Here is a 12,161-nt window from a genome sequence, read left to right as displayed (position 1 = left end):
CTGATTCCGAATCACCCCATGACATACAAGGTTGAAATGCTCCCTGGGCAAGATATTGGCGAAAAACTGTCTCGATCACGTGATATGACCATATAAGGAAGTTGGTGTAATTTCACGTTACTGTAAGGGTTAGGTTTTCAGTTTTGTTAGAGATTGGGTTAATGTCAGGGTTGGGATCAGATTCTGATTAGAGGGCTAGGATTTCGGATAGTCATTCAGGGCTACAAAGTGAACATGTTAAAAAAGTCACGTGACAGTCGAGTGTAGAGCGAGTGATTAATCATCATCCAATTATTTTTTCAAATCAATAAATTCCACTGCTTAAAATGAGAATAAACGCAATTGAAAATATGTATATAATTAACAATTAACAATTAATGCGTTACCTATTATTGCTTATACTCTTTGCAAGCCTCCCTCGTGCACGCGAAAAGGGGTAACAACGTGTATCAAGTTATGAGTTACCTAGCTTGCTCCTCCTTAACACTTAACGGGTGATACTCGTAAAATATTTCGTGGACATAGAAATATGAATTGAATAGCCACATAGTCTAGTAACTAAAATATAGTTTAGCTCCGCCTTACCTGGCAGTGGCACTCCCGTCCCAATGCGTGGCGCTCTTCTCGAGCTTCTCACGTTGGAGAGGACCGAGCGCCGAGCAATAGTCTAGCAAGTTATGTAAAGTTCCGCCAATACCCTTTTTAAAGCCCAATCTAAAACTGTTATAATTTGGGTAACTAATAAACTTTACCCGCTACTGGTACTCTGTGAGTAATTCAGTAATACTTACCTAATTTCAATTGTCAAATTACTTCAAATAAAACATACGAACACTTCCCAGATCGCTATAAAGAGTATTCAATATAGTCCGCGGTAAATTAAGCGACAAATATATCTTTAAGCGGCAAGTGACCTACCACGTGACTGATAGTTAAATCATATCCATACAACTTGAACTATCATTTTAAAGCGTGAAATTTTCACCTTTCAAACACGTTTCAGTGTCATTTTCTTTTTCTTAACATTCTTATTGTTACCACCGCTTGATTTTCTCAGAGATTGTTCAGGGTTCATTACAATCTTCATATAATTTACTTTTAAAATAGGGAAATAGGAATATTTGAAGGGAACAGTGATTTTCTGCTTGAGTTTGGATAGTCTAACATGTTGGCGCAGCTCCAGGTTTTGGTGCTGTCTGAACATAGCGAGTTTTCTCTTGATGTCTCGCTGTATCTCCTCCTTCCTGAGCGAGTCAAGGTACTGCTTGTTTCTTTCTTCCTCTTGTCTCAACATGTTCTGGAGATGTTTCTCGTACTCAGCTTCTTGGGCTCTCATCACCTGGTCAGGTTATATTAGTGGATTTGAATAATGCCCCAATTCAGAAAGCTTCAACTGTAAGGTATTGTCTAGGAGGCTTGCTAAGATTAAACACAAAGGTAGTGCTGACTATAAGAACAGACTCAGTAGGTGTTAGTACTGTGCACACTACACTACTGGTGTTAATCAGATGATTAATTATCATTCGCTCATTTTCTTGTGACTTTAACATGTCATGTAGCTCTGGCTTGTAATCCAAAACCTTGCACTCTAACACTATGGATAAACCGTAACTCAAACCCAAACATCTGCCAGAGAAATTTAAGTCATGTTATCCACACCACGTAACCACACCACGTGACCACCCTAATAAGGACATCACGTGTCCACCCTAATAAGGACATCACGTGACCACCCTAATAAGGACATCACGTGACCACCCTAATATTACCTCTTCGTAAGCCCGGCGTTCCTCTTCCTTCCTCGCTGATTCCTCCTCAATTTCTTGCTGTCTGAGGGCTGCCTCCTTATCTTTCTGTTGGTTCGTCTCCTTTTCTATAATCTCTACTTTCTCCCCTGTGGGTGGAATATTAAGTGCATTCGTTAAAATTTCAAACCTGAAGAGACACTGAGGGTTGAGATATTAAATCTGAATCAGAGTAAGAATGTAGGTCACTGCTCGACTCACCTAGCCGTTTCAGACTCCCGTCCTCTATGCCAATCCTTCTCTCGAGAAGCTCTAGAGTTTTGAGCTCCTTTTCCCGCTCCTCCTGCCTCATCCTCTCCTCCATATCCTCCTCTCCCTCCTCCAGGTCATGTGACCTGTCCTTTGTCAGGGAACCCGACATATCCGCAGTTTTGGAGAGCTCTGCGGAGGTGGAGGGAGTGTTGGGAGCTGTTTTATCCAGAGTCTGATCTGATCGCTGTCTCAGGGATCTGTCTGTTCTCTTCCGCTGTGGAGACCCTGACTGCGAGGTGATCATGTGGTTAATATGACTAAACTATTAAATCATTAGTCAGTAGACATTGATTATTTTAGTATTTCCTAAAAGTAAACATTTTGAGAACATACCTGCTCCTCATTGTCACTGTCAAGCAGCATAGTTTGGGGAGGCTGGGAGAACACGTCCTCAGTCTCAGAGTTAGCCCCCTCACTCCTGGCGTCTGTGTCCCAGGCAACACGGTCACTACACTTTGCTGAACGTCTCTTCTTCGAACCTGATGGGAGTGTTTATTAGTTGGATGTAGACAGTACAGCACCGGAGACTCAACATTCTTCATGGAATCTAAGGGATTAAGGGAAGTCTGCCGATAGAAGTGTTGATAAAAGTGCTGATAGAAGTGCTGATAGAAGTGTTGATAGAAGTGTTGATAAAAGTGCTGATAGAAGTGCTGATAGAAGTGTTGATAGAAGTGTTGATAAAAGTGCTGATAGAAGTGTTGATAAAAGTGTTGATAAAAGTGCTGATACAAGCTGATACAAGCTGATACAAGCTGATACAAGCTGATACAAGCTGATACAAGCTGATACAAGCTGATACAAGCTAATACAAGCTGATACAAGCTGATACAAGCTGATACAAGCTGATACAAGCTGATACAAGCTGATACAAGCTGATACAAGCTGATACAAGCTGATACAAGCTGATACAAGCTGATACAAGCTAATACAAGCTGATACAAGCTGATACAAGCTGATACAAGCTAATACAAGCTGATACAAGCTGATACAAGCTGATACAAGCTGATACAAGCTGATACAAGCTGATACAAGCTGATACAAGCTGATACAAGCTGATACAAGCTGATACAAGCTGATACAAGCTGATACAAGCTGATACAAGCTGATATGAGCTGATATGAGCTGATGAGGGTTGCTATACGAGGGGGGGGGGGGGGGGGGGGGGGGCCTACCAATGTACCTGATTGAGAGCCCTTCTTCTTAGTGATAGAGACGGAACTGTCAATATTGTCTTTATGCATGGCTACCAGGGATTTAGGAGGCTGTTTCTCCTTGTACTCTCCGTCACTGACCGGTATGATGGGGGTTTCAGCTTCCTTCTTAGACTTGGCTGACTTTACTGTCTTCTTCTTAGTGTCCCCTTCTTTGCTGTCTTTACCTGGAGTATGTGAACTAGAGAAATGTGATCTGTGTAAAACGAGAAGTGTATCATGTATTATTGTACAATGTATCTAACAATGTATTTAACAGTTGTATGACCCAGCTAGATACTATTTATATGTTGCAACTAGATGATGAATTTAATCTAGCAAGCACTACACAAGGTACCTTGGAGCATTAGTTTAAAGGTCGTGTTAAGATGCAGGTGTCTTGTTAAAGTAGCTGCAAACAAGCTGTTTATTAATTATTATTAAAAACGGGGGCACACCATTTCTTCAAGCATGATTTAGCAACAAATTTATTCAATTTCCAGGCTTATTCCACGGTTCTGAGATTTGAGACGCACAACGAAATAAAGACAATTGGAAAGAAGTAGCAACAAGCAGAGTTATTGCAGATAAGCTACTTAATGGTGTCTCATCTCGTAAACAAAAAGTATTATGCATGGCAGATTCAGCTTATGTATTGCTGTGACCAAAGTTTAAAATTTATTGAACTTTATTAAAAGTCAGTGGTAGACAGTTGGCTGAAATTGTCAATTTTATTTTAAAACAACAACATCAAAGTGCAATGCAAATGGAACTGTAGGAGCTAATTGGATTGTCCAGAGCGACCACAGACTTTAATACGTGAACACAATCATGTAACAGAGTGGCTAGTAAGTACTGATCTCTTTGTTAGAATATGAGAAAGCGACCGCTACCAGCACAAATAATTGTTTTAATGAAAATAATAATATTAGATTTTCAAAATACATAGTAGAAAGATTTTATATTGCCAATTTCCTTCATTTTAGATTCCTGCCATGTTGACAGTACTGGTCAAGCTAAATAAACAAACTACCTCCTCGTTTTCTTCTAGATTTTTTGGAACTTGAAATCTCATTTATTAAATTCTTGGCGTCAAGAAGGGCATCTCTTTTTGCTTCTGGATCCATGCTTCCCTCCGAGTCCTGAATTCATTTAAAGTTTATCAGATTCAGTCATATTACCATGGTTACCAGGTAACATGGTAATACTAACATTTAGTATTACCTTATCGGTCATAATTAGTAAAACATAACATCTAGTATTACCTTAGCGGTCATAATTAATAAAACATAACATTTAGTATTACCTTATCGGTCATAATTAATAAAACATAACATCTAGTATTACCTTATCAGTCATAATTAATAAAACATAACATCTAGTATTACCTTATCGGTCATAATTAATAAAACATAACATCTAGTATTACCTTATCGGTCATAATTAATAAAACATAACATCTAGTATTACCTTATCGGTTATAATTAATAAAACATAACATCTAGTATTACCTTAGCGGTCATAATTAATAAAACATAACATTTAGTATTACCTTATCGGTCATAATTAATAAAACATAACATCTAGTATTACCTTATCAGTCATAATTAATAAAACATAACATCTAGTATTACCTTATCGGTCATAATTAATAAAACATAACATCTAGTATTACCTTAGCGGTCATAATTAATAAAACATAACATCTAGTATTACCTTATCGGTCATAATTAATAAAACATAACATCTAGTATTACCTTATCAGTCATAATTAATAAAACATAACATCTAGTATTACCTTATCGGTCATAATTAATAAAACATAACACTTAGTATTACCTTATCGGTTATAATTAATAAAACATAACATCTAGTATTACCTTATCAGTCATAATTAATAAAACATAACATCTAGTATTACCTTATCAGTCATAATTAATAAAACATAACATTTAGTATTACCTTATCGGTTATAATTAATAAAACATAACATCTAGTATTACCTTATCGGTCATAATTAATAAAACATAACATCTAGTATTACCTTATCGGTCATAATTAATAAAACATAACATCTAGTATTACCTTATCGGTTATAATTAATAAAACATAACATCTAGTATTGCCTTATCGGTCATAATTAATAAAACATAACATCTAGTATTACCTTATCGGTCATAATTAATAAAACATAACACTTAGAATTACCTTATCGGTCATAATTAATAAAACATAACATCTAGTATTACCTTATCGGTCATATTTATCACTGACATTACTTTCACGCTCAAAACCTTAGCGTGAATAATTAAGTCCGTGAAAATAATGTCTGTGGCATTAAAGTCCGTGAATAATAAAGTCCGGTAATTTAAATTATTTGTCTCTACATATGCGTAGATTGTGTAGCCGATTACTATATTAGTTTATTGGTATACTAGGACAAATATAACCACTCCTCGGCCTCAGTCACATTATAGAGTTCAGAAAAAGAGTAAACAACTTATTAAAAAATCACCAAACATTTTCACAATTTTTTGACATTTTTGGGCGGTCAAGAGCGACAATAATTATGTCCATGAAAAAATTGGTCGTGAAAAACTTGTCCGTGACAATTATGTCCGATAAGGTGAATCGTGTTGCAGTGAAACCTTTCATTTTGTTTACTGATAAAAGAAGCAGCAAAGATACAACTACAAGATACAGCAAGAGTTATTGAATCGAGCCAAAAATTAAAAACAGAAAATAAACGAAAAAATGATACATGAAAGTGACAATGGATGAAGAGAATGGTGAGAAGAGGTGGAAGTTAGATGTGGGTGAAAGTACCTGTTGGGCAGTGTCTCCCTTAGAGTTAGCTGAGGAGAGCGAGAGGAAGGAGGGGTAGGTGAGGATCCTGTTTGTGGTTATGTTCTGCAAACTGTCATCTATTGCCGAGCTGATCTCCTCCCCGCTCTTCTGCTCGACTGAAAGTGAAAGTGAAAGTGAAGGTGAAGATGAAACTTGGATTGAGATGACTTCTTGCAAAGTTTTACATTCAGTAGCCAACTGCGAATTGAATAAAAACGATAGATTGTCCAAGTAATTAAAAGTGATTCTGTAGCCGTACTAGTAGAAGTAGTGGGAGTAGCCTCATCGTCCACTACTTTACCCCCGTGATCCCCGTGAGTGTCCATCATCTCCATCATTAACTCCTCGCTTATAAAACTATCTTTAGGTTTCTCCTTATTCTCGTCAGGCAGATCTATTATGATTTGGCGGGAGGAGGGGCACCGGTCTGGAAGCTGTAAAAACAATTTCTCACTCTCAGATAACATTATCACGTAATCTCAGATAACAGGTTGGGAAACTCTTCTGAACGCGATTTTTTAAACAATTCAAACTTATCTGCCTTCTCAGGGGCAAAACTAAAAACGATAACGGCCTGACCCCCCCCCCTGACCCCCCTGACCCCCTTGACCCCCCCTGACCCCCCGGCCCCCTGACCCCCCTGACCCCCTGACTCCCCTGACCCCCTGACCCCCCTGACCCCCCTGACGCCCCCCGCCCCCTGACCCCCCTGACGCCCTCCTTACCCTCCTAATAATCGAAACTATTGATTTTACTGTGGGTATAATATACAATATATCATTGTCCTGCAATCAATGGCCGCATGTCTTAAAGAAAGTGATAACTGATAATGACCTCAGAGATTTGTTCACCCTCAGCCGAACCAAGCCCCTGGAGCTGACTATCCACCCCTGACCCTGGTGTCGATATAGTCGAGTGTCTCTGTTCCTGCTCACTCTGTGATACTCGTGGCTTGATCTCAGCCGCTATAATGTCACTCTTTGTAAACCCCTCCAACTCTGCAAAACAATTATTGATTTTTAGTAAATATCGTTTGGGTGATGTACCGCCCATTTACCTAATATTAATTATCTTTATCGTTTGGGTGATGTACCGCCAGAGTGTAACTATGGTAACTAACATTTACCTAATATTAAATTTGCATGCGGATGTCACAGCTTCAGATAGTTATATTTTGAACTCCATATATGATAGCAACTGACCATGGGGTTGATGATGAAGGCTGTCAGTTAGATCTAGTCTATCACTGTCCTCAGAGCAATAACTACCAAACTCCTGAAATAAAACTCAGTTCTCGGAAGGAATAATATGATTTCTGTACTGAACAGGCGACTTTAGGAACCAAATCCCGAGAGTGAGAGTCTTGCAGATAGGCTCACATAGTACGACCAGGAATTGATAAAACTGAAAGTGGTGTGAAAGTGAAACTGTGAAAGTGAAAGTGGAAAAGTGGAAGTGAAACTGTGAAAGTGAATGTGCAATGTGGAAATGCGGAAGTGGAAGTGATAATAAAATATTCCGTATAGTGGTATAGGAAAACAACTAACGTGACTGCCTCGAGGAGCAGGGTGTTCAGTTCGGGAGAGAGATCTCCTATAAGTAGGGCTGGAAGTGACTATGAACAAAGGAACCGACTTAGTCTGGTCGCAAGTAACGTACGACTTATCCTCGTTGTATTGAGTCTTGTACACAGGACTAGAGTAAGCTCGGCGCTTTGGTACCTTTCCACCTAACCCTGCAATGTTATTAACTAATTAGAAATTATTACAACAAATTCCTTCAAGAATTTGCAAACGAATAAGCCACAATTCTAATATTGCACGAAGGTCCCGATCCAATCTCTATATTAATCACCAAACATTAGAACACAATTAAATGCATATGAACCCTTGACTTGAAGATGGTCGGGAATGGTAGAGACGAACTCAAAGTCCGCGTATTTCATCCGCTCCCTCCTTTGAGCAGCGTCCAGGTGTTTCATCTGGTCCCTGATTATCTCCACCTTTCTTTTCTCCACTGACGGCATTAGTTGCGGCTGAAATTATTAAATAATATATCATATCGGTTTCAGAGTGAATTTCATATTATAAATTATCTGCGAATGTATTCAGTTGCGGAGATTAGCTCATAGGAGTTAGAAAAACCCAATGCTGGTTTTGGGAAGTTTCCAGCCGTGTTGCTCATATTCAAGTTTCTCACCATCACTGCCCAATCAAATTTATGCAATCAACATCACTATACAGTATATACACCCTTGATCATATGATCAAAACACAAAGCTTTGAAATATACTTTTTTCTGTTTGAGATTTGAATAACGTTACTGTAATGTTCCAAATTCTATTTTAAATGTTCAAAAAAATGTTATTCACACACGACCTGCCCATGTGTTACGTAGAACCAGATAACGTAACATATTAAACCAGTGCCTTATGACGCATAGGAAGTGCTTGATATTGCTGTAACACTCTAATTCGTGCACTCGATTTAAAGACGATATTTCTTTAAATTCCATCAAATGCCCCCAGAATCATTATCTTGTCCATGCTGCACTTGAAGACCAATCACTGAACCATTCTTTGCTCAAGCAATTGCAATTCACTCCAATGAAAGATTCGTAAGCTTGAACATGCAACATGCGATACAACATCGTCTTAAAATGTCCGGTCAATCTGATCCTATTTTCACAGAGTTCAAATGCAATGTTTAAAATTAAGAAATATATATTGCAGGTTAATAAGACATTATTCAAACAGATAGTTTGAGAGATGTAAAATGAACATTTACCACCAGCTCGCCCAACAGTTATAGTTCAACATGAAAGTGAAGTGAAATTGAAAGTGAAAGGAAAAGTGAAACTGTAGAAATCAGAAATGGTACTGGTAGTGAAACAAAAGAAAGAGTGAAGGAAGCGCGTCTAACCGGAGCAGAGGGAGGACGAAGGAGTCTGCGCTTCTCAGCTCCAGAGTCGGGTCTGGAAGAAGAAGGGGAGTCCGGGGACTCAGCAAAGAGGGAGGGGGAGGGGCACTGGGTTCTAGCTGTCTTAACCCGCTCTGTCGGCCTCAGTCGAGCCACTGCCATCTTGTTAGTCTTCGTCAGCAGCCTGGTAATATGATTTACAGACAACTTTGTTTGTGACCAATAGATGTTTATCACTGAGGGAGGTCGGTACACTACTGAATCATCTCATCATGATCAAACACATAAAACCAACATGTTCACGAGTACCTGGTTTTGTACTTGAGGTCCTCCAGATAAACTTCAGGTAAGGCACCAGGTCTAGTTGACTCATCTAGGTACACGTCGTCTACGTTGGGCCTAGTGAATCTCAGGCACGTTTTATCTTCCTGTGGTTGTTACAGTATGAGTTACAACTGAATTATGCTAGTAATAATAATAACTCAGATCCTATCAATAATTTAATATGCAAGACTTTCTTATATTATTTCTATACGCATGATAGATATATAGTATATAATACAAATTTTAACAACGAAAATGATATATTTCAGACCTCGGAGGTTCCAAATTGAAGAATGTTTCGCTGAAGATTGTCTAGATCTGATGTTTGAAATTCCTTCGTTGAAGCGGGGTGAACGGCTTGAGACAGCTTATCCTTGACAACGTAATCCTCGCTAGTGTACAGCACTATAGCACCCTGACAAAGTGAAAATGAAACTATAGCACCCCGGTACAGTGAAAGTGAAAGCAGTAGCACTATAGCACCCTGGTAAAGTGAAAGTGAAAGCGAATGCTTTTATTAAGGATGGATCTCTCTGTAGAGTGTAAGAATTTCATTGGTATATTCCGCATTTTAAAGCACTTTAATGTTTAATAAGGGTGCAGCATACTGCATATTGATATTAAACTTTACCTTGTTTGTAGTGAATGTTTTGGGAACGGTCCTGTACAAGTGTCTGTCATGAATGACGTATCTGCTGTGCTGGCCGGTGTCATTGTGGGGAGGGGCCTTGCTCGGCTGATCTTCGTACTGAAGACAGAGGACTTATTTAAAACACAGAGGATTGTTCATTATTCATGCTTATTCATTTATTTGGAATTTGATTCACGTAATGTAGTTCGACAACTAAATGTCACCAGGCGTGCACTGTATTTCTTACAGCCAGACTATATTTAATATTCGCCCTTCATGGCTTCGCTTCACAGGTATAGTTCCTCATTTAACCCTCAATCACATGTTTCCAATTATTCGGCTAAGTAAACAGTTAGGCTGAACATAACAGAGGTGGTAGCTGACTCAGGGGTGCCCCCCCCCCCCCCGCTTCCTACACCCCCGCTTCCCACCCCCGCCGCTCCCTACACCCCTGAGCTGACTCCATGGTTCATGGCGAGGCTAAAACCTTATATTAGTTACTAGTTAGCAGTGCTGCAGGGCAGCACTGTTAGTTAGTTCTTACTGGACAAATATCTTACCCATTTGAAATCTGCAGACCACTCCGGGCCATGTCCTCTGATTAGAGGTGAAAACAGCTTCGATCTCATCTTATCTCCTCACTATGGAGTAGGATTACAATCTGACTATTATCTTATTTTCTGAACTGATAAGAAGGCAAGCAGCGTGAAACTGGGCAGTTATCAGACATCAGACATCTGAGGAAGGTAGGTTAGTAAACCTACAGATTCTACTCGTTTATACTAGTAGTATAATAGTACTAGCTGGATAATAGCGGGCACGTGACTTCTGTTATATAATAACACGTACAAAAGCTTAGTCGGTTAAGAAGACAAAGCAACGTGGTTTTTAAAGGGATCTGCAGTGGAGGGGGGGGGGGGGGCAGTGGGGGGGGGGGGGGGGGCAGTGGTTGAACAAGCAGAGCATTTCTATCCAGAACACACAAGACATAAACTGATCAGATAGAAGAAAAGATCAAATAATAAAAACGCACAATACTAGGATGTTGACGGCAAGTTGTCCTGTTGCAAGTTTCTAAACGACCAGCATTCGTTGTCAAACTTGAAAATATAAACAGATAATTTTAAGCAATCACAGCTTACTATGTAGTAGAAGTAATTATGTCAGACAAGTCATGATGCGACGCGTAGGGCCACCCAGCTGCCACCTGTCCGGCCGCCTATTGGGCCGTCCCTCTTGCACAAGCAACAACTTTATGCTTTTATGCAAAATGAGCATTAACATTGAATAATTAATTCACGTATAATTTGAGAGAGGTTTAACAGGCACGTAGCCAGGGGGGGGGAGGGGGGGCGCTAAACAACAGCAACTGAATTGAAAGAACCTCATTGTGGTCAACATACTGTGAGACTGCGTTGGGAAACTACAGACAAATTCGCTATCGCTTTTCAATATACTATTAAAACATATTTTTTTTTATAATTTATTGCAATTCAGTGGGCTTGCATGCCGATAGCAGTAAATTGTACAGCTTTGATAATAGAACATCATGCAGGGACTTGCAGCTGTGAAACTATGATAACCTACAAGTTCCACTTTTAGAAGACTGTTATAGGACTGTTAGAGGACTGTTAGAGGACTGTTAGAGGACTGCTAGAGGACTGTTAGAGGACTGTTAGAGGACTGTTAGAGGACTGTTAGAGGACTGTTAGAGGACTGTTAGAGGACTGTTAGAGGACTGTTAGAGGACTGTTAGAGGACTGTTAGAGGACTGTAGAGGACTGTTAGAGGACTGTTAGAGGACTGTTAGAGGACTGTTAGAGGACTGTTAGAGGACTGTTAGAGGACTGTTAGAGGACTGTTATAGGACTGTTAGAGGACTGTTAGAGGACTGTTAGAGGACTGTTAGAGGACTGTTAGAGGACTGTTAGAGGACTGTTAGAGGACTGTTAGAGGACTGTTAGAGGACTGTTAGAGGACTGTTAGAGGACTGTTAGAGGACTGTTAGAGGACTGTTAGAGGACTGTTAGAGGACTGTTAGAGGACTGTTAGAGGACTGTTAGAGGACTGTTAGAGGACTGTTAGAGGACTGTTAGAGGACTGTTAGAGGACTGTTAGAGGACTGTTAGAGGACTGTTAGAGGACTGTTAGAGGACTGTTAGAGGACTGTTAGAGGACTGTTAGAGGACTG

General features: G+C 39.6%; 1 protein-coding gene across 1 annotated transcript; it reads right to left on the bottom strand.

Moving 5' to 3' along the window:
• Nucleotides 1-315: 315 nt before the first annotated feature.
• On the bottom strand, nucleotides 316-10,709 carry LOC134826509 (putative autophagy-related protein 11). The gene is made up of 17 exons (XM_063838894.1): nucleotides 10,531-10,709; nucleotides 9,971-10,087; nucleotides 9,611-9,754; nucleotides 9,325-9,443; nucleotides 9,019-9,199; nucleotides 7,985-8,132; nucleotides 7,645-7,832; nucleotides 7,300-7,372; nucleotides 6,932-7,095; nucleotides 6,357-6,531; nucleotides 6,077-6,213; nucleotides 4,284-4,392; nucleotides 3,241-3,438; nucleotides 2,391-2,536; nucleotides 2,007-2,286; nucleotides 1,770-1,894; nucleotides 316-1,339 (listed from the first exon to the last, which is right to left on the bottom strand). The coding sequence occupies exons 1-17, from the start codon at nucleotides 10,597-10,599 to the stop codon at nucleotides 989-991; spliced, it is 2,724 nt and encodes a 907-aa protein (XP_063694964.1). The 5' UTR covers nucleotides 10,600-10,709; the 3' UTR covers nucleotides 316-988.
• Between the last annotated feature and the right edge of the window lie 1,452 nt (nucleotides 10,710-12,161).

This window comes from Bolinopsis microptera, chromosome 2 (genome assembly GCF_026151205.1).
Source record: "Bolinopsis microptera isolate Bmic1 chromosome 2, MBARI_Bmic_1.0, whole genome shotgun sequence".
Taxonomy (NCBI): Eukaryota; Metazoa; Ctenophora; class Tentaculata; order Lobata; family Bolinopsidae; genus Bolinopsis; species Bolinopsis microptera.
The sequence above is the reverse complement of the archived record's forward strand: the minus strand, read 5'-3'. Positions and strand labels throughout refer to the sequence as shown.